This window comes from Cavia porcellus, unplaced genomic scaffold, assembly GCF_034190915.1.
Source record: "Cavia porcellus strain 051 isolate PalLab524CR breed Dunkin Hartley unplaced genomic scaffold, mCavPor4.1 scaffold_3, whole genome shotgun sequence".
NCBI lineage: Eukaryota > Metazoa > Chordata > Mammalia > Rodentia > Caviidae > Cavia > Cavia porcellus.
In genome coordinates, this window is record NW_026947486.1 from 10,812,077 (window position 1) to 10,828,841 (window position 16,765).

The following is a 16,765-nucleotide window of genomic DNA, read 5'->3' on the forward strand; positions in this document are numbered from 1 at the left end:
TTCTAGCCAGGCCAGCACTTGCAAAACAGCTCATTCCAGCCCCCTGGGCCACTTCTGTTCCCCATAGTTGCCTAGTATCAACTGGCTGGGGGGCAGGGGCCTTTCCCTTGAATCATATCTGCCCAACACCACCTCCTACTTTTACTCAAGCCCAAGAAATAGCTCACTGACTGACTGCTCCGCTATTGCATTTTCTAATACACAACAAAACTACATAACAGCCACCATAAGATTAAGGTGTCCATTCTTGATCCACTAAAATGATCCTGCACATTCCTAAGGGTGTGAGTCTGGTATCGTGGTAGCACTGAGCTGAGCCACAGAAGTCAATTTCTAGATGAAATGATAAGCACAGGCCTCACAGGCTGATCTCATCCCTCCCCCTTCCCTGGCCCATTTCAAACACCATTCCTACTTCCCACCAGCTTGGCTGTACCTGGTCCCTGTCTGTGGGGGCATTTCCAGCACTGAGTGGCACTCAGCTGCAAGGCAAGCTTCACCTTGGCCTCAACTCACCTGTGTTCTTGGTGGCAGGAGAACCCACACAACCTCCTCTTCAAGGGAGTACCAAGGTGGTACATGTGGGGTTGCATCTCCTCTGGCAGAGAACGTCAGCATGTCCCTAAGCACTCTTCCCAACGGCTCACCTTATGGATAAATACCACTGCAAGTCTTTGCAGATACATCTGACCCCAGGATACGGCCAAGTGAGCCTCCTGTCCAAGCAGAGCTCAACTACAAAGCTGGACAATAGCCAGAAGACAGGCAGGCTGCCAGGACCTCTGGTCCAAGCTCCCACGACTGCAGACAGGATGACCGGCGTGCTTGGCTCAGCAGGGGACCATAAGAGGGTTGACAGTAGGGTCTCTTTAAAAATGGTGCTGCGACCCTCTTAACTACTCTAGCAGTAATAGCTCCATACAACTGGGACCCCTTGGGCTGTAAAGTGGGACTGTGATGATCAGCTGTCAACTCAGGTAGAATAGGGAAAGGGGGATAAGAGAAATGACTTATGCAGGATACTATGGTATTCTGACAAGCTGGAATTTAGCTCCACCGTTTCTTTGTGTTTAGGGTACTGGGTGTTGAACCTAGGGTCTCTGTACTGAGTGAGCCACACTGTTGCCACTTTTATATTCTTTATTTTGAGATCGAGTCACAATAAGTTGCTAAGTTGCCCAAGCTAGGCTCAAACATGCCATCCTCCTGCCTCAGCCTTCCAGACTACTGGGATCATGGGGGTGCTCTGCCACCCTCTACCCTTTTTCACAAGGAAAATGGTTCAAATCAGGTGTCTTCAAAGGAGAGCTGACAGGGTAATGTCACAATACTCTCCAGGTTCACTAGGCAGAGGTCTAGCCAGTATGCTCCTCACCCCCTGCCAATAATAACAACTCTCTCAATATGGAGCATGTTAGGTCCGACTTCCTCAGTGTATATGCTGAACCCCGAGTCTCATGCAACCACCTGTATTTCTAACAGTCTCGCCCTTCTCGGAAGCATCTTTCTCTTGGGGAGCTCTTCCACCAAAGTTTTCAGCCTCTCTGCCAAATTCCTAATAGTGAAATGCATTTACAACCCAAATACCCAACCTTTCGCCACAGCTGTCATTATCTTTTCCCCACAAAAAACCACCTGGCCAATCTGAGATCACTTATTTCACTGGCTGGCATCAGCAGGTGACTTAGGGGAACCCATCTCACTACTCCTCACTAAACAGTGAACACCCTGACGAGACAAGGGTCTTGCTCGGTGTGTCTTTTAAGGTTTTGCACATGGGGTCGGAAGGGCTCCAGTTCACACTGCCTCCTGCTCTCCGATTAACAAGGATACTGATGGGTAAGGGTGGGGTGCATGCTCCTGCCAGCTCATGGCTATTCCCCTCCAATCCCACCCTGATTCTTGTCCCTCTTTCCCTATTCTGCCTGAGTTGACAGCTGGTCATCACAGTTCCACTTTACAGCCCAAGGGGTCTCAGTTGTATGGGGCTATTACTGCTAAAGTGGTCAAGAGGGTCACAGCACCATTTTTAAGAGACCCAAAGAGCAATGCCTGTTGTTTCCCATCCTGAGCCATTATCAAGAACCCTTTTCTGCTCAACCTGGGGTTCAGTGAAGACACACCAGTGCCCCTTCTCTGTGGTTTAACTGCTTTTTCCTCTGTTCTCATGACTTCTCAATCTGAGTCCCCCCCTCCTTCCCCCATCCCCAAGTCTCAGAAAATTCGAATTCTCTTCAGTGAAGGCCGCTCAAGACCTTACACAAGGGTGTCTTTCCACAAGGCAGAAATAATCTTCAGGAATGTCCACTCTAACTGTCCAAGACATACATGGCCACCTGCAACTATCCACCACCTGTGGGATTATTCTCCAGCACAAAGGAAACGGGGGGAGAGACAGTGGAAAGAGAGACAGGGCTTCTGACCAGGGCGCCGTCACTGCTGCTGCACTACTGGGTCCTAAATTCACAGGCCCCGTGCCTTTGGTCACACCATCTAAGCTGATGTGGATGTGGCTATGTTGTTGGTGGTTTAACACTTGCTCCCTGCAGCACACACATCCCATAATTTACCATGGTTGTGCCATAGCACTACCTCATAGAAGCATCACCATAGCAACATTTATAAGTCACCGTGGCAACAAAGCAACTTCACCACTATTGCAGTCATGCCTAGTGAGCCCTAAACAAGATGGGGGAAGTTTGAGATTCTTGGGGTGCAGTGCTGGCGACTGAACCCAAGGGTTTGATATACACAGTAGGCAAGGGCTCTACCAATGAGTCTCATCCTAGCCCTTTTTATTTTTTAATTCTGAGACAGGGTCTAGCTAAGTGGCTTAGGCTTGTCTTGTGATCCTCCTGCCTCAACTTCCAGAGTAGCTGGAAGTTGTGTACCACACCATGCTAAGTTGACTGAGACTTTTGAGAACCAATTGCTATGATGTCAGTTTCCACTGCAGGTAACTCTACCATGTGCAGAGGAGGCTGACCTTGTGAGACTCCTGTCTAGAGATGAGGTCCCGAATCTCTCTACTCCAAACTCAAAGCGGTTTCCAAAGCGTGCTGGTAGTCTCCCAGAGGAGGCGTTCCCTAAGCCAGAAATCTTGAGCCTGCAGCCCCTTCACTCTACTCCCTCAAGTTCCTGCTCAGAAATCACTGAGCAGGTTCTAGGTCAATGATTAGCCAAGTAGCTGCCAAGGGATACAGATGGCTACACATGTTCAAGAAATAAAGGGCCAATACCTCGTCCCTCCCCACCTTCCAAAATGCCACTGATGGCTCCCCAGGGAACTCTCAAGGATGCATGCCTTGCCTCCCAGCTAATTTGCTTCCTTTCCACAATGGACACTTGATTGGAGCACCCATACTGCAGAAAAGCGTAACAAGAACTCCAGCCACAACACTCTTAACTGCACTCCTACTTTTCACCCAAGGCCCTCCCAACAAGAAGCACTTGCCATCTCCCAAGCCTCGGCCCAGGTGCTTCTGGGAGAAGAGCTACCTGAGAAAGAGAAGGTGCCTTCGCTGTTCACCCCACCATGATACCTGTGAAGAGACTTGAAGACACCCACGCAGAGCTGGACCCTGATGTCCAAGAGGACCTGGCTAATCTGCACAACTGCTGTCCCCTAGATGAGGTCACAGTGGTGGCAGCAATGACAATGGCTCTCCTAGGATATTCCTCTTAGTGGACCACAAACCTTGAGGCCCCAGAGGGTCTTTCAAAACTGGCCAGTCCTTACTGTTTTCTGTCACGAGGGAGCACAGCTGTCCTGGGTCTGGCCATGTTACTCAAGAAGCAGAGAAAGGTCCCAAAAGCCTTGAAGTTGGCCAAGTTCCCACCCCTCCCTTGCCACCCATGCAGAACAAAGTGAGGCCCCATTTGTGGGCAGTTCCCCCTTCTAGAAGCACTTTCCCTTCAATTCCACCTTGCCTACTTCTCTGGTCTCTCTAGGAAAAACAAAAAACAAAACAACAATAACAACAAAAAAACTTCTCAACATTGAGTGTCATGGGGTAACACCACAAGAGAGCGTTTGCATTAGTTGGCCCAAGCATCAGACGAGAGAAAGGCTTTCTTCATTGCTTTGGCCATTAGACCGCACACTGCCCCAAATCTATCCTGTGTGGTGGTGTGAAGGTCCATCAAGAAAGAGTCCCTGCCACTTGGGTAAGCCAGCATCTACTAGCAGAACAACCTACACCTTCTTCAGGTCTAATAATATAGCAGTCCTGGCTCAACTGAGGATGAGCTGCAGGCAAGGAGGAAGGGTGTGTTGTGGGGAGGAGAGAGGGAACAGAGGCAGCCAGCCTAACCTGTACCCACTTCCCATAGCCCCTTAGCCTACAACAGCTAACAGCACTGGCTGACCTGTGTGGGAGGGTTTGGCAACCACTCTCCTCTGTGCTCACCCAGACATCCCAGTTCCCCTTCACCAGTGAGGTTTCTGAGGTCCACAGGCTGCAAGCATGTGCACTGAGGAATGAAGGGCAAGGCCTCCTACCACACTGCCCTGACACATCTCCCTGCTCCCGAACTCGACCACAGGGTAGGGAGGACCTGCTGCGGGGACAGCAGTGTCCTGAAGAAGGTACTTGCTTTCCCTCCAGGACAGAAGCCACCCTCCATCTGGTGGGCAGAGCCCTCTTATATGCCATGCTTTCTTGGATCTTGCTGCCAACTCCCTAGCATGGCAAATGAACCAGACACAATAAATGACTGTACTCATCTTGATGGTGCCTTCACCATCCTTCATCCCATGTCAATAAAGTAAGTATTCTCCACCCCTATCACAGTGGCACTATGGCAACAGCTGGGAAGGATCATCCCTCCCACATGTGGCCCACTCCACATCTCTGCCCCAGTTACTAGGCATGGAGCTGGTGTCTCTTTATAAAAGAAGCTGCATCCAAGGAGAGCTCTTTCACAGATGCCCCATCCCATCTGGCACAACATTCAAAAGGAGAGTCAGCCCTAACCTTCACTTCACACTGGCAAGAGCAACCCAAGCAGTCACCAACTGAACCCTAGGCCACCACCCCCAAATTGCCAGAGTGAGAACACGGTGGGCCCGACCTCACTGACCGGCACCACAAGCCAGCTGCTGGGGTTACTTACATCTCTCACTGTCATTCTGGTCAGCAATGGCCTCCTCCAGGGCGACCGACTTTGGCTTTTTGTCTTGGTTTCCTTTCAACCTTTCCCAGTCAGCGGGATTGAATTTGCACACCTCGGAGTCTTTGGTTGCTGGGTGGCCACCTTCTCTCTCTTTCATCTCCAACTCTGAGAAGCGCATCATTGCACGCTAGAAAGAGAACGGAGATGGAAAAGAAAAAAAAAACAACACCTTACCATTAAAGCTATTTCATGTGCCTTACACTAAAGGAAAGTATTTTCAAAGAAAAGTTTGCCCAAAACCAACCACAATTTATGAGATACAACTCAGATATTTTAAAGTTTAACAGATAAAATGTAAGAGTATCTACTATAATGGAAGTAGCCACACATTCTTTATCCATAAAGTTGTATGTATATAGATACAGATGCGCTGTGTATGTATAGCCATACATACACTGTTGCATAAAGACAGACATTCTCTTCTGAAGGTAAATAAAACAAAACAAAAACACAATGCAAAGAAAACAAAAGAAAAACACAACAGAAAAGAAACAAAATGCACAATGAATAAAGACGGACCATGGCCCACAAACTTCCCTTTGTATATTTGGAAATGAAATTTAACTCAAAAGGTTTATGTAAGATTCTAGTAATAAAAATTTGAAGAACTGACCTCACAGTAAGCAGCGGGTAGACATAAAATACTGTCCTCTTGTAATCCTTCCATCTATGTAATTAAAATGGGCACTCAATGGATCATTTAGATAACTTCATCCATTTTTATAAGCATAAACCAATTTTTTCCTTAACATTGCAAAACAATTTGGCTTTATTCATCTTTTAATTAAAAGTAAAATATCTTAAGGAAATTCCTATACAACATCTATCATAATTCACTAGCAAATTAAATACATACGCTATCCCTTTAAGCGAACTTTTTCTTTCTTTTTGGTGAAAAATTTGCGATTCCCACAGACATAACTGCCACTACACATCTCCTCTAAGTACCAAGTAAGACATTCTAAGCAGTGCTTCGATATATACTTGCTATCTTACAGGCAGAGAAATCAAAGCAATTGATAGGTAAATGTCATGCAGTCTTTAGACATCCTTCACAATAATTAAAGCTTGTTATCAGCATTCCAGTGGAGTTCTCTTACAATCTACAGAATAACTTTAAAAAGTATCCAGACACACAAAGTATCCGCTTAAGAGCTACCACTCATATCCCCTCACTGAGAACATTTCATACACTCAAGTTACCATAAGTGTCATTAACCAAATCTGCCTGGTGCCCTGCCCTCCACCCGTGCACATTACAAAGCTGACCACCCAAAAGGGCCCTGAAGTTCCGGTGGGGGGCTCACCTGCAATGCCCTCTGCTCCCGGCTGAGCTGACTGGAATCTGCATACAGTTCCGTAGTGACACACTTGAATCGGTCACCCACATAACCTGCTGAGTTTGCGATTCTCTTTGCCAGCTTAGACGGCTTCGGTTTCAGAACTTTGCCATCATTTGATTCTGCCTCATCGGCTCCATCTTTGGTATAGGTGGGGGTGACGTCCACACTTGGAGGGGCACCACCCACACAAAATGGTTTGGGATCCTCTTGGGTTTTACCAAAAGTTCCGGTGGGGCCATCGCTTCCCATAGTTTGCTCCAAGAAAGGGGTTGCCACTGGCACCCCTAGGTTCTCTTTGTTGGTTCCTGCTGGGACACTGTCCTTGCTTGAGCAGAAGACTGGCTGGCCTGAAGGCTGTTTGAAAGCATAAGCTTCGTGGAAATCACTGATACGCCCCAACTCTTCACGGAGAGTGATGAAATCACGGTGCTGCTGCAGTGTGGAGTCTGTTGGGGGCTTGGTGGGCTCAGCATTCTGGGCCACGCTCTCGCTGGTGAAGCTGGGTTTGGACACGCTGGCCTCAGTTTTATTATCTGATTCTTCTCGGAGAAGGTCTACATAGACAAGCTTGTCACTTTTGGCAACAGCCTTCCCTTGATTCCAGCTGGGGTTTGGCTTCAGGTTCTTGTCAGCAGGGACTTCTGGGTGTAACTTGGTGCTGCTGGCTTCCAGCATTTCAGAAAACCGACTGCGGAGAGCTGGGTCCTCATAACGGGCTCTCTCATGGGACCGGGACCTCCTTTCGGGTTTCTCTTCTTTAGTGATCTCTATGGGTGTGTGTGGAATCAACATGGGATGCACCATGCCTAAGCCCAGGGCATCTTGGTAAGTCACAAACTCTGGCCGGCCTGTTGGCAGCCCATACGGTAGGCCAGGCTTTGGGGTAAGGTGCCCAGGAAACAGACTGCCATTGGGTAACAACACTGGGTGAGGGTAGACAGGTCCTTTGCCATGTAAAGAGAGGGGACTTATAGCGATGCCCTCGGGCGCTGGGTAAGGGAGGTAACTCCTGGGGTAGGGAATTGGTGGGGACCTGAATGCCTCATTTGGAGATAGAAATATTGAGCTTGGTGGGAGGCCATTCTCGTTTGCTTTGAAACTCGGTTCTGGGTTGCTGGCTTTGGTGCCCTTGCTGCTGGTACTGCCACTGTGCTTGGCAGGCGTGGTTGGGGGCTGGCCCACATGCTGAATGACGGATGGCGTGGTGTCCACAGAGCTCCTGCTGGTCTTGGTGCCATCCGTGTTGGCATTGGGGGCTGGTGATGCAGAGGCAGGGCGGCCTGCGCTTGACACTGACCCTGAAACGTTAGTGATCACAGCGTCTGTGCCACCCATGCGGGGACATGAGGAACTCCGCTGCTGCGGTATGGCCCAGTCCAGTGCCTTATTTTTCAGGGAAATGCTTTTGCCATTGTTCTCTTCGTTGGGACCTGGCCCAGGCACCACCCAGGATGAGGGAGCAGTGCTAATGATTTCAGATCTATAGATAGTACAACCGTTTCCTGGAGGAGATAATGTTTCTTTTGGAATCTCACTTCCAGACAGCACTAAGCCACCGCCAGTCCTGCTGTGAACCAGGACTGTGGGTGCCATCTTTTTCATGTGGTCAGCTTTGGAAGCATCTACATCCACCACCTTAGAAGACAAATCTAGTGGTTTATCTATGACATCTTTGGTAACCGTCTGCTTCTCCAACAGAGGTGGCGAACCTCCATCTTTTCTGTCTTGAACCGTTGCCTTCCGGGGGTGCCCAGGCACTGGCTGGGCACTCTCTCCACCTTCTGCACTTTTGGAATACTTGCCATTGGAGAGCCTGGCCACCGGGAACTCGCTGCTGACCGTCATGTATGGCTTTGACAGGGTGACCGAGGGAGATGTGGAGATTCTGGCATAGTGCTTGTGGAACTCAGAGTAGGTGTCTGCCGTGGGCTGGGCAGGAAGGTGGACACGGGGTGAGGGCCGAGGTGAGGGAGGCAACAGGAGAGCCGTGTCCCCAGGCAGGCCACTGGAGACTGCCTTGGCAGAGGGCACCCTGGGCTGTTTACTGTTCTGGATGTGAGGATAGGTGTGGGAGTCGACCGGGTTCCCAGGGCTGACACCCATCTTCCACGGAAGGCTTTTGTCTGCACAATGGACGAGAGGTGGGATGGCTGGGGAGGCCGAAGGCGTTGAGAGCCTCATGGGTGAAGCCAGGGATGATGGGATGTGGGGACTGACGTAGTGAGGGGGTGGCAAGTACAGAAATCGTTCCCCATTGGTGCAGACCGGAGAATACAGTGGCTGGGCCAAGCTGTAGGACTGCTGAGGTAGCAAGGCCTTGTACATGTTCAGTGAATACTTATTTGGAGAGTCGAGGAAAGGATAGATGGCTGGCGTGGCCCCCTCCATGTAAGGATTGACCCAGGGCAGCCGCAGGTAACTAGCACCATTGATGTTGAGTGGGCTCTGTTTGTCGCTGGCAGGCCTGTCCAAGCCCAGGGTTTCTGCTGCGGCCACAGCACTTTTTTGTATTCCAGGCGGTGTTTTGTATATAGCACTAAAGCCATTTGGGGGTTTTCCAGAGACGGCAGAAGCCTCCACTGTCTCAGGCGTAGTAGGTTTGAACTGCATCTCTGGGTTTCTTTCAGAAGAGAAGCCAAGACCACCAAGAGTGCTCGTGGCAGCCTCCCGACTTTTCTCTGAGCCCAGTCCACACAAGCTGGAATAGACGATGTTTCCCGGGACGCGGAGCCCTTCCCGGATGAGACCCGTGCGGTCCATGCTCAGTGCTGCCAGGCCATCGATGCGATGGGCAGTACTTGCATCCACCTTTGTGGAAGGACAACACGTGTGTTACTTGGGACACTCCAAGCAGCAGCATAAGCCCCAGAAAAAAACAGCCAACTAGGTCACATGCCACCCACCTTACCATCAGAGCACTGCCCCCTTCTTTTCTAAACCCCTCTGCAGCCTGCCTTCTTGCCCCAGCTCAATGGGTCCTCTGGAAGCAAGCAAAACGTCAATCCCTTTGGACTGGAGGCCCAAACATTAATCCAGCCATCTATCAACTTCGGAAAATTCACCTTTTCAACAAAAATTCTTTGCTGCAACTAAGAAGACACCAACTGCAAAATTCTCCACAACCCTTTATGGGCTACACGACCCACACTAAGCCTCTGAGTCCAGTTAGGGTTCAAGGAGTAGGTATGTTCATTTCATTTGCCCTGGAGATGTAGGAAGGGACAAGAAACAATCTCCAGTGGGACAGCCAGAATGGAGAACTTTGGCTGCCTCGTTTCTAAATCAATAGAGGCCCAGGGGTCAAACTGTGGTTGTGCCTTTTGACTTCCTGTCCCCAGTGTTGGAACAGACAGCCTGAGTTTCATGATTTACTGGAATGGTAAACCCAAAGGGGCTACATGGAGGCTGGAAACATACCCAGCGGGGGGCACTGATGTCGTGTGTAGCTCAAAGAAAACAAGGCAGTACACATCCCACCAATCAGTAGGGGATGGGGTCCATTATGCAGTCCATACTCCAAACAAATACATCACCCAAGAACACCAGAAGTGTCTGGGTGGGACCCTGTCCTGTGCCAGAGGCTTTCTGCTCAGCTGGGCCTTGAGCCCCTTAATGGTATGCCAATTAATACACAATTGATTACACATCACTGATACTCTTGATACTATGTCCACAGAAGTTATTAATCTCTTACCACGTTGTGGTTCAAGGGATTCTCTTCCCTCAGTTCCAGTCTGGTTTTTGAAGCGTCACCATCATTTACAGGAATTTTCCTATTTAAAAGCACACACCAACTTTATGAGAACACCCTTTGTATGTTTTTTTGTTTTGTTTTGCTTTTTGAGACAGGGTCTTGCTACATAATTCAGACTGGCCTTGAACTCGCTATGTAGCCCAGGCTGGCCTTGAACTTGTGACAATCCTCTTGCCTCCGCCTCCCAAGTGCTGGGACTATGAGCATACCCCACCACACCTGGTGAGAATACAATCCCTTTTGTAGATCTCCCCAGATCAGATCAGTTTCAATCAACCTTTTCTCTACATATCCTTAACTCTCCCCCAAACCCATTTTGAAAACTGTCCCCAAAATGTAGCTCAATTCACCCCAGAAAAACAAACAACACGGATCTTGCACAAATGTCCCCAAGATGGTAAACCAGAAATTAAGAACAACCGTTTCTCCAGTATGATCTTTTTCTCTAGAAAGCCGGAGCCCTGTCCTACCCTACGTGTATATGCTGTCCTGGAGGCCAAAGACGAGGGTCATGTTGGGAGGCTGGAGACTACGGATTGGACCCCTTCATCAACCGTTTTCTACAGTGGCCACCAGGGCAAGTTGTTTGTTTCTGTTTTGTGAGGGTCTCGCTGTATACTTCAAGCTAGCCTTGAACTAGAGGTGATCTTCCTGCCTCAGTCTCCCAGTGCTGAGATTATAGGCATACACCACACCCAGCTCCAGGGCAAGTTTTTAAAACTTTTCTCAAAACAAAATTAGGGACAATGTGTTATGAAAGTGGTTTCCATGGTGATAATGAAGTCATACGTGACTGCCTTTATCAAAATGATGGGGGGACACACTTTAGCATCACACAAATGTCAGCTGCCCCGAGCTGAAGAGGAAGCTGCGCATCTGTGCTAGGCTGCTGCAGCTGCCCTGGAACTTGTCACCAGAAAGCATCGATAAAGAAAGTGCTCAGTGCCAATCTTCAAATCCCCAGGATAAAACTGCTCACCAGCAGCAGAGGAAAAGTTCCATCATGGCTCCAAAGAACAGCTTCAATCACTGGCTGCTTAGTGCCACTACCTCACTCCAAAATGACGTATTAGGAACCCAAACCCAGAGCTGCCCCACAGCTCAAGCCAAGGGGTAACAGCCTCACCAGGTGGGCAGCAGAGGGTACCCAAGCCCTGGGTCTCCACTCAAGGCAAGGGTGACCACATACTCGTTCATTACTGAGCAAACTATTTGTTTTAAAAGCACATGGAATGCTGATCCACCTGGGCCCACACTCCTGACATTTAGAGTTAAAGCGGCATACAGACTGGGATTAATTCTCCTTCATAAATATGAAATAATAAATTAAGGACGAAAGTGCACTGAAAGGCCGCTTTAGGGGCTAATCTTTTAAAGGGCGGCAATGCTTCGCTAAGGCGGGTTGCCTGTTCAAACTGTAAATCAAGGGCCGCCAGCTAGGTTGGAGACCTCCCCCAAGCCCTTCTGGGTCCCCTCTAGCTGTGAGGGAGTGAGGAGGGCCTCAGCAGGGCTCTGCTCAGGAGTGAGGGGAAGGTGACCAGCTCTCCCTCCCCAGGCCTGGAGCCGGTAGTCACATTCACCTGTCTTCACTTGTCCCACACATGCGGACCCTCTCGCTGTTCATCCAGCTGTGAACGTTCCCATACAGGGGGGTTGCTGAAAGCATGTCGTCTTCTTGGATGGCAGCTTTGCTTCAAGCGTCTAGTCTGTTTAAAAAAAGAAAAACAAAATCCCAGGAGGTTGAGTAAAGGACAGCCAAATGGGAACTAGAGAAGGCTTCTTTTGAGGCAATTCATATAGAATGCAGGTTGTGCTTGATGGTCTACAGATGTCCACGATCTATGGGCCCTCCTGACCCAAAAGAACATTGTGTGTAAGGGGGTGCAGCTTCCCCGGCAGGAGGCAGTTGGGACGAGCAGTTTAAAGCAAAACACGTGGCCTCATCCCAGGCACCATACGTATCCTTGTACCAAATGCTCCCTTTCCAACCTATGAAAGTGCGTGGTGGTCAAGGGAAAAAGTCATTCTTGCCACTGACTGCAACAGAAGGGAACCTTTACTCAAGAGGACTATAGCAATAGCTACAGGAGCCACTGCCCCGAGGTGGCACTGCCAGGCACATGCTGATTCTTGTTGGGGCTGAAGGTGAGAGGCTCAACAGTGAAGTGTTGGCCTCAGGTTGAGCTCTGATTCCTTACTAGGGCTGAACTTCCAATGCTGTTGCGTGTACAATTTACAGATTGGGGTGAACCAGTTGTTGGACAGCTCAGCTGCCCCACCCGGGAGCGTTAGATTAGATTAAAGCACCTAACCCGGGTGGTTTTGCTTGGGAGCTGCAGAGGGAAGAGGCTGAGTAATTCAATGACGCTTGTTCGCTGGGGACAAGAAATCATTAGCAAGCGCACAAGTCTTTGCAGCCCAGGCTGATGGGTTCAGACCGTCCGCACACTGGGAGCCAGAAACGCCACCCATTCTCCACTTCCTTTGGGGGGGGGGACGGGGGGACACGGGACGGACTACCCAGGCAGAGGCACCCAGACCATCTCCCCCTTACCTTCTCTGCCCACTGCCCCCACCCACATCACATTCTAGTTTGCTGCATGAGTGAAGGGTCAGGACAAGCTGCATTTTATTAACAGGATTATCACGGCGCGTGATTTATCCTCGTGCAGGATTTTAATTGCTCTTTGGAGGTTGAGCCGTTTCTTTTGACTGCGCTTCAGCCCATATCCTGCTGTTAAATGCTGGGTTAATAAGTAGGGGAGCCTTTAATGCCTGGGACCGATGGCCCTCGGCAATTCCCTGCTCACAAACACATCTCAGTTTCCCTTGTCTGGGACCAGCCGTGGCAGTTTTCCACTGGACCCAAACCTGGGTGTAAAATAATCGGTGTGCAGAGAGCATCAGGGGAACTTTTCTCTCTCCTCCCTCATACACCCACCCACACAGTTTCCGAAAGCCCAAATGTTCCCTAAGTCGACACATTTCCTTTGTTAGCAGGAGAAAATATGCAAATGCTTGCTTTTACACTTTAGCACAGGGAGGAACAGACTGCCAGGTCCATTGGTTGGAAGAACCAGGTCTGGGGACTCTTCTGCCATAGTGACTGGAGGCGGGGGTGGGGGAGCGCCCCAGCCCTGAATCCAAAAGCCAGGCTATCCTTCTGTGTGTCTTTGTCCCTAACAAGGTCTTTTGTCCACCGGCATCCCCCACCCACAGAACGTCGTCTATTAATCAAAACCCACATACACCAACACACCATGCGTAGTCAGAGCTCAACAATGAAGCTGGAAGGGAAAGCAGGGCCAGAGGAAGAGGCAGAAATCAGTGGAGGCATCATTGGGCGGGGTCGGCTTCTGGGAAGCTGTTTCCCTAGGAAGTACCTTTCTCCCTTGGGCAAACCAGACCTTTTCAAGATGCTAGCCACAACTCCCCACTTAAAAGACCAACTCAGGTGTTGGGGAAGACTGGTGGGGTGGGGGATCCTGGGCTTTTTTTTTTTTTTTTTTTTTTCGGTACTGCAAATATACAAAACAAGTGAGGAAGGCCACACCACCAGTGCTGGACAGACCACAAAGCACATCCCATGATGTGTCCCCTTTGCAGCCTCTAGTGCCCATTCTACCAACAAAAGGAAGACATTCTGGGTAGTCTAACAGAAAGAGAAAGTGGAATATCATTCCTTGGTGCCAGTGTGTCTTGGTCATGGGGCTGCAGCAGTGGCACCACACGCAGCAGGGTGTCCCCTTCAGCGCAGGCTGATGAAACTCAGACATTCCATCAGAAGCACAGCGGTTGTTCAATCAAGCTCCTGAGGAAAGGATGAAGGGAGAGCATGTATCTAAGGAAAGTCAACCTTCTGGTGTCCTTTTAGACAAGCAAGCTGCTTTGCCAAGTGTGGTGGTACCTGCCTGTTAGTCTTAGTATTTGGGAGGCTGAGGCAGGAGGACTGCTGTGAGTCTGAGGTCCGCCTGAACTACATAAAAACCTGTCTCAAAAAACCAATAAATAAGTTAAATAACTGAGATGACTCCTCCACATCTCCCTGAGGAGCCAGGCTGGAGAAGGGGCTTTAGGGTACCTTACTGAGGAGCAAAATCATGCCACTGCCCACAAGGTGCCTAACCCCCACCCCAAAAAGGCCAGTGGCACCCCTCTCTGGAAGGAGGTTTTCTTCAGAGAGGTCGACCTGGGCTCAGGGCCAGGGCAAGTTAGCCTGGAGGTGTCCGGGACTTCTGAGTGCTCACTCTTCTCCAGGGCTTGTCCTTCAGGGTTTCAATATTAATGCTGCACAGATAAATGACACCAGCCATCAGAATGAAGTGCTCTCACATGCACAGGGTCAGATGGAGGGTTGAGACCAGGAATGCATTTCAGTGTTATTGCTGTATGTGTGGTTTTGGAAGGAGGGGGCTGAGGATGAATGCAAAGAAGCAAAATGGGGTGTACTGTCGGATTCTGCTGCAGACTATACACACACACACACACACACACACACACAATCTCTAGCTGCCCCATGAACTTTTTGTGAACTGTTTAAAAGTGGAGGTCTGTTGAACAAACAGCGGCGCCACTGCCAACCATAATTTCATTGCAACAAGCTAAAGACTTTTTAACTCTTCAGGTACCTGGCCAAAGAGAGAGCAGAGTGGAAATGACCAATGGGAAGCAGCCCTTCCTGGCACTTCCCCAGGGTGACAAACAGAGCCACCCAAGACCCAGAAGGAATATCCTTGGCAAAGGCCAACCCCTGAAGGAAGATTACCTGTCACGTACAGTCACCTATTGCCACACAAGGGTTCTCTATGATGCAAAGTGAAAGGACACACCATTTCTAGAAGCTGCTGCTGAAATGGCTATGGCCTGTTTTTCTTTTTAAAGCCTCTAAAGCAATGTGCTTCAAAACTGACTTTGCTGACCCTTGGCCTTGGGATGCTGTGGAAAGGGTGAAAGATCTGATTCTGATAACAGATAGAGCACCTTAAGGCCCTGGCGGCTATATGTAAGAGATGCATTTGCCCTCAGGGTTCAACTGGGGGGGGGGGTTTGCAGCCTCTGTTCTAGAAGTGCCAAGATGTGTGAAGTCACTCATGAAAAGCACTTTACAAGTACCAACCTGTTCTCAGTGTGAGCTGCTAAGCTGTACCTTGGCACCGGGTTTTAACTTTCTTCCACAGTGGAGAAAGCAAGAAGGGGGATGGATATGCGGAGGCCAGACCAGAAAGGGTGGTTCCTAAAGAACAGACTTCGGGACTACAGTCACTGCCTGCCGCAACATCCAGTTCCAGGGTGAGACGGTGTGAAAATCACAGGCTCACAGTGTGGCCATAGATCTTAGCTGCGGGGTGACTGAAAGCGGGAGAGAGCTTGGGTCACCGAAACAGACTTGAAGAGGTCATCTGCTCCACAGCCAAAGTTTATGCTTAGAGTACCTGAGTCCCTGGCCCTGACCCTGGGGAGAAAGGATTGATTGGCAGAAGTGGGCCAGAAGGACCCTGGTTAGGAACTGTTCCCCCAACCTTGGCATCTTTGAGAAGGGGCACCACTGCCCTTGGTGAAAAGGTGTGACGCACCCCAGGCAGCACTCATGGCTGTTATTTCACTGGTTCTTGTCATCAGGACACCATCACAGATGGGCAGAGGAAAAGGACAGAACACTTATGTTTTTTTTCTTTCCAGGCCAAGAATTGCCCTGCAGGAAGGGGCGAGCAGGTTGAAAAGGAACACAAGCAGAGGGCAAGGGGGCAAGCAGTGTGGTCCTCTCTTGGTTCTCCTTCCATGCCAGCTCCTCCTGCATCCACTGCCAAGGCAGCTGGTTTCCTTTCCACTTGCAAGGGCCACAAACAATGTGGGGGTATTGCCATGGAAACAGCCCCACACCCAGAAATCAAACCATGCCCTCCAGCTCTCTGCACATACTGATCATTGGTTTGGGTTTTTTCTGACCCCCATCAGGCAGTTATCCAGCCAGTGGCCAAAAGGACGAGCCAGGTTTGTGGGGGCCTCTGGTTCAGATGGCATAATGGGCACCAGTGTGCTGGGTCCTCTTCAGGAGAGGGGCCTCACTGCCTACGTGGCTGGTTCCGAGAAGAACACTTTGAAGAAGGAAGAACATGGTCGAGGCAGCCTCCCGGCCCCCCACCCTCACCCCTTCCCATGTGTCTCTGGGCAGGTGGCCGAATCTCTCCAACCTTGGTCCACTCTGTAAATATTTGGCACTGTGTTTTCCAGGGGATTTAGCTGTACTATGGACCTGAGTTTTGCCTGGTGATAGCTGGTACCGGCCATGTTTCACCTCATTAGATCGTGTCTGATTGCACTGAGGGGGATGTGTGGTGAGCCCCAAAATCGTCTCTGCGCAGAACCACCCTGTCCTGGGGGAGGGCTCAGGCAGCCAGTGATGGCCTTCAGCAGGGTTTTATGGATTTCAGTGAAGCCAAAGCAAGCACCAGCCCTTCCTGGGGCAACTCCAAACCCAGACTGAGTCACGGCA

General features: G+C 49.9%; 1 protein-coding gene across 10 annotated transcripts in view; it reads right to left on the reverse strand.

The window, feature by feature from the left end:
- Bcor (BCL6 corepressor) overlaps nucleotides 1-16,765 on the reverse strand; it is a 127,187-nt gene that overhangs the window by 13,186 nt on the left and 97,236 nt on the right. For 8 of the 10 annotated variants that reach the window (XM_013151967.3, XM_013151966.3, XM_063245707.1 and 5 more), the window contains exons 2-6: nucleotides 11,853-11,978; nucleotides 10,213-10,291; nucleotides 6,483-9,326; nucleotides 5,789-5,842; nucleotides 5,116-5,302 (exon numbers count right to left, since the gene is read on the reverse strand). In XM_013151967.3, coding sequence (XP_013007421.1) covers nucleotides 5,116-5,302; nucleotides 5,789-5,842; nucleotides 6,483-9,326; nucleotides 10,213-10,291; nucleotides 11,853-11,938 — 3,250 coding nt within the window. In that variant the 5' untranslated portion in view covers nucleotides 11,939-11,978. The remainder of the gene's footprint in view (nucleotides 1-5,115; nucleotides 5,303-5,788; nucleotides 5,843-6,482; nucleotides 9,327-10,212; nucleotides 10,292-11,852; nucleotides 11,979-16,765) is intronic. The other 2 variants (XM_003469370.5, XM_003469369.5) reach the window with 1 other exon arrangement.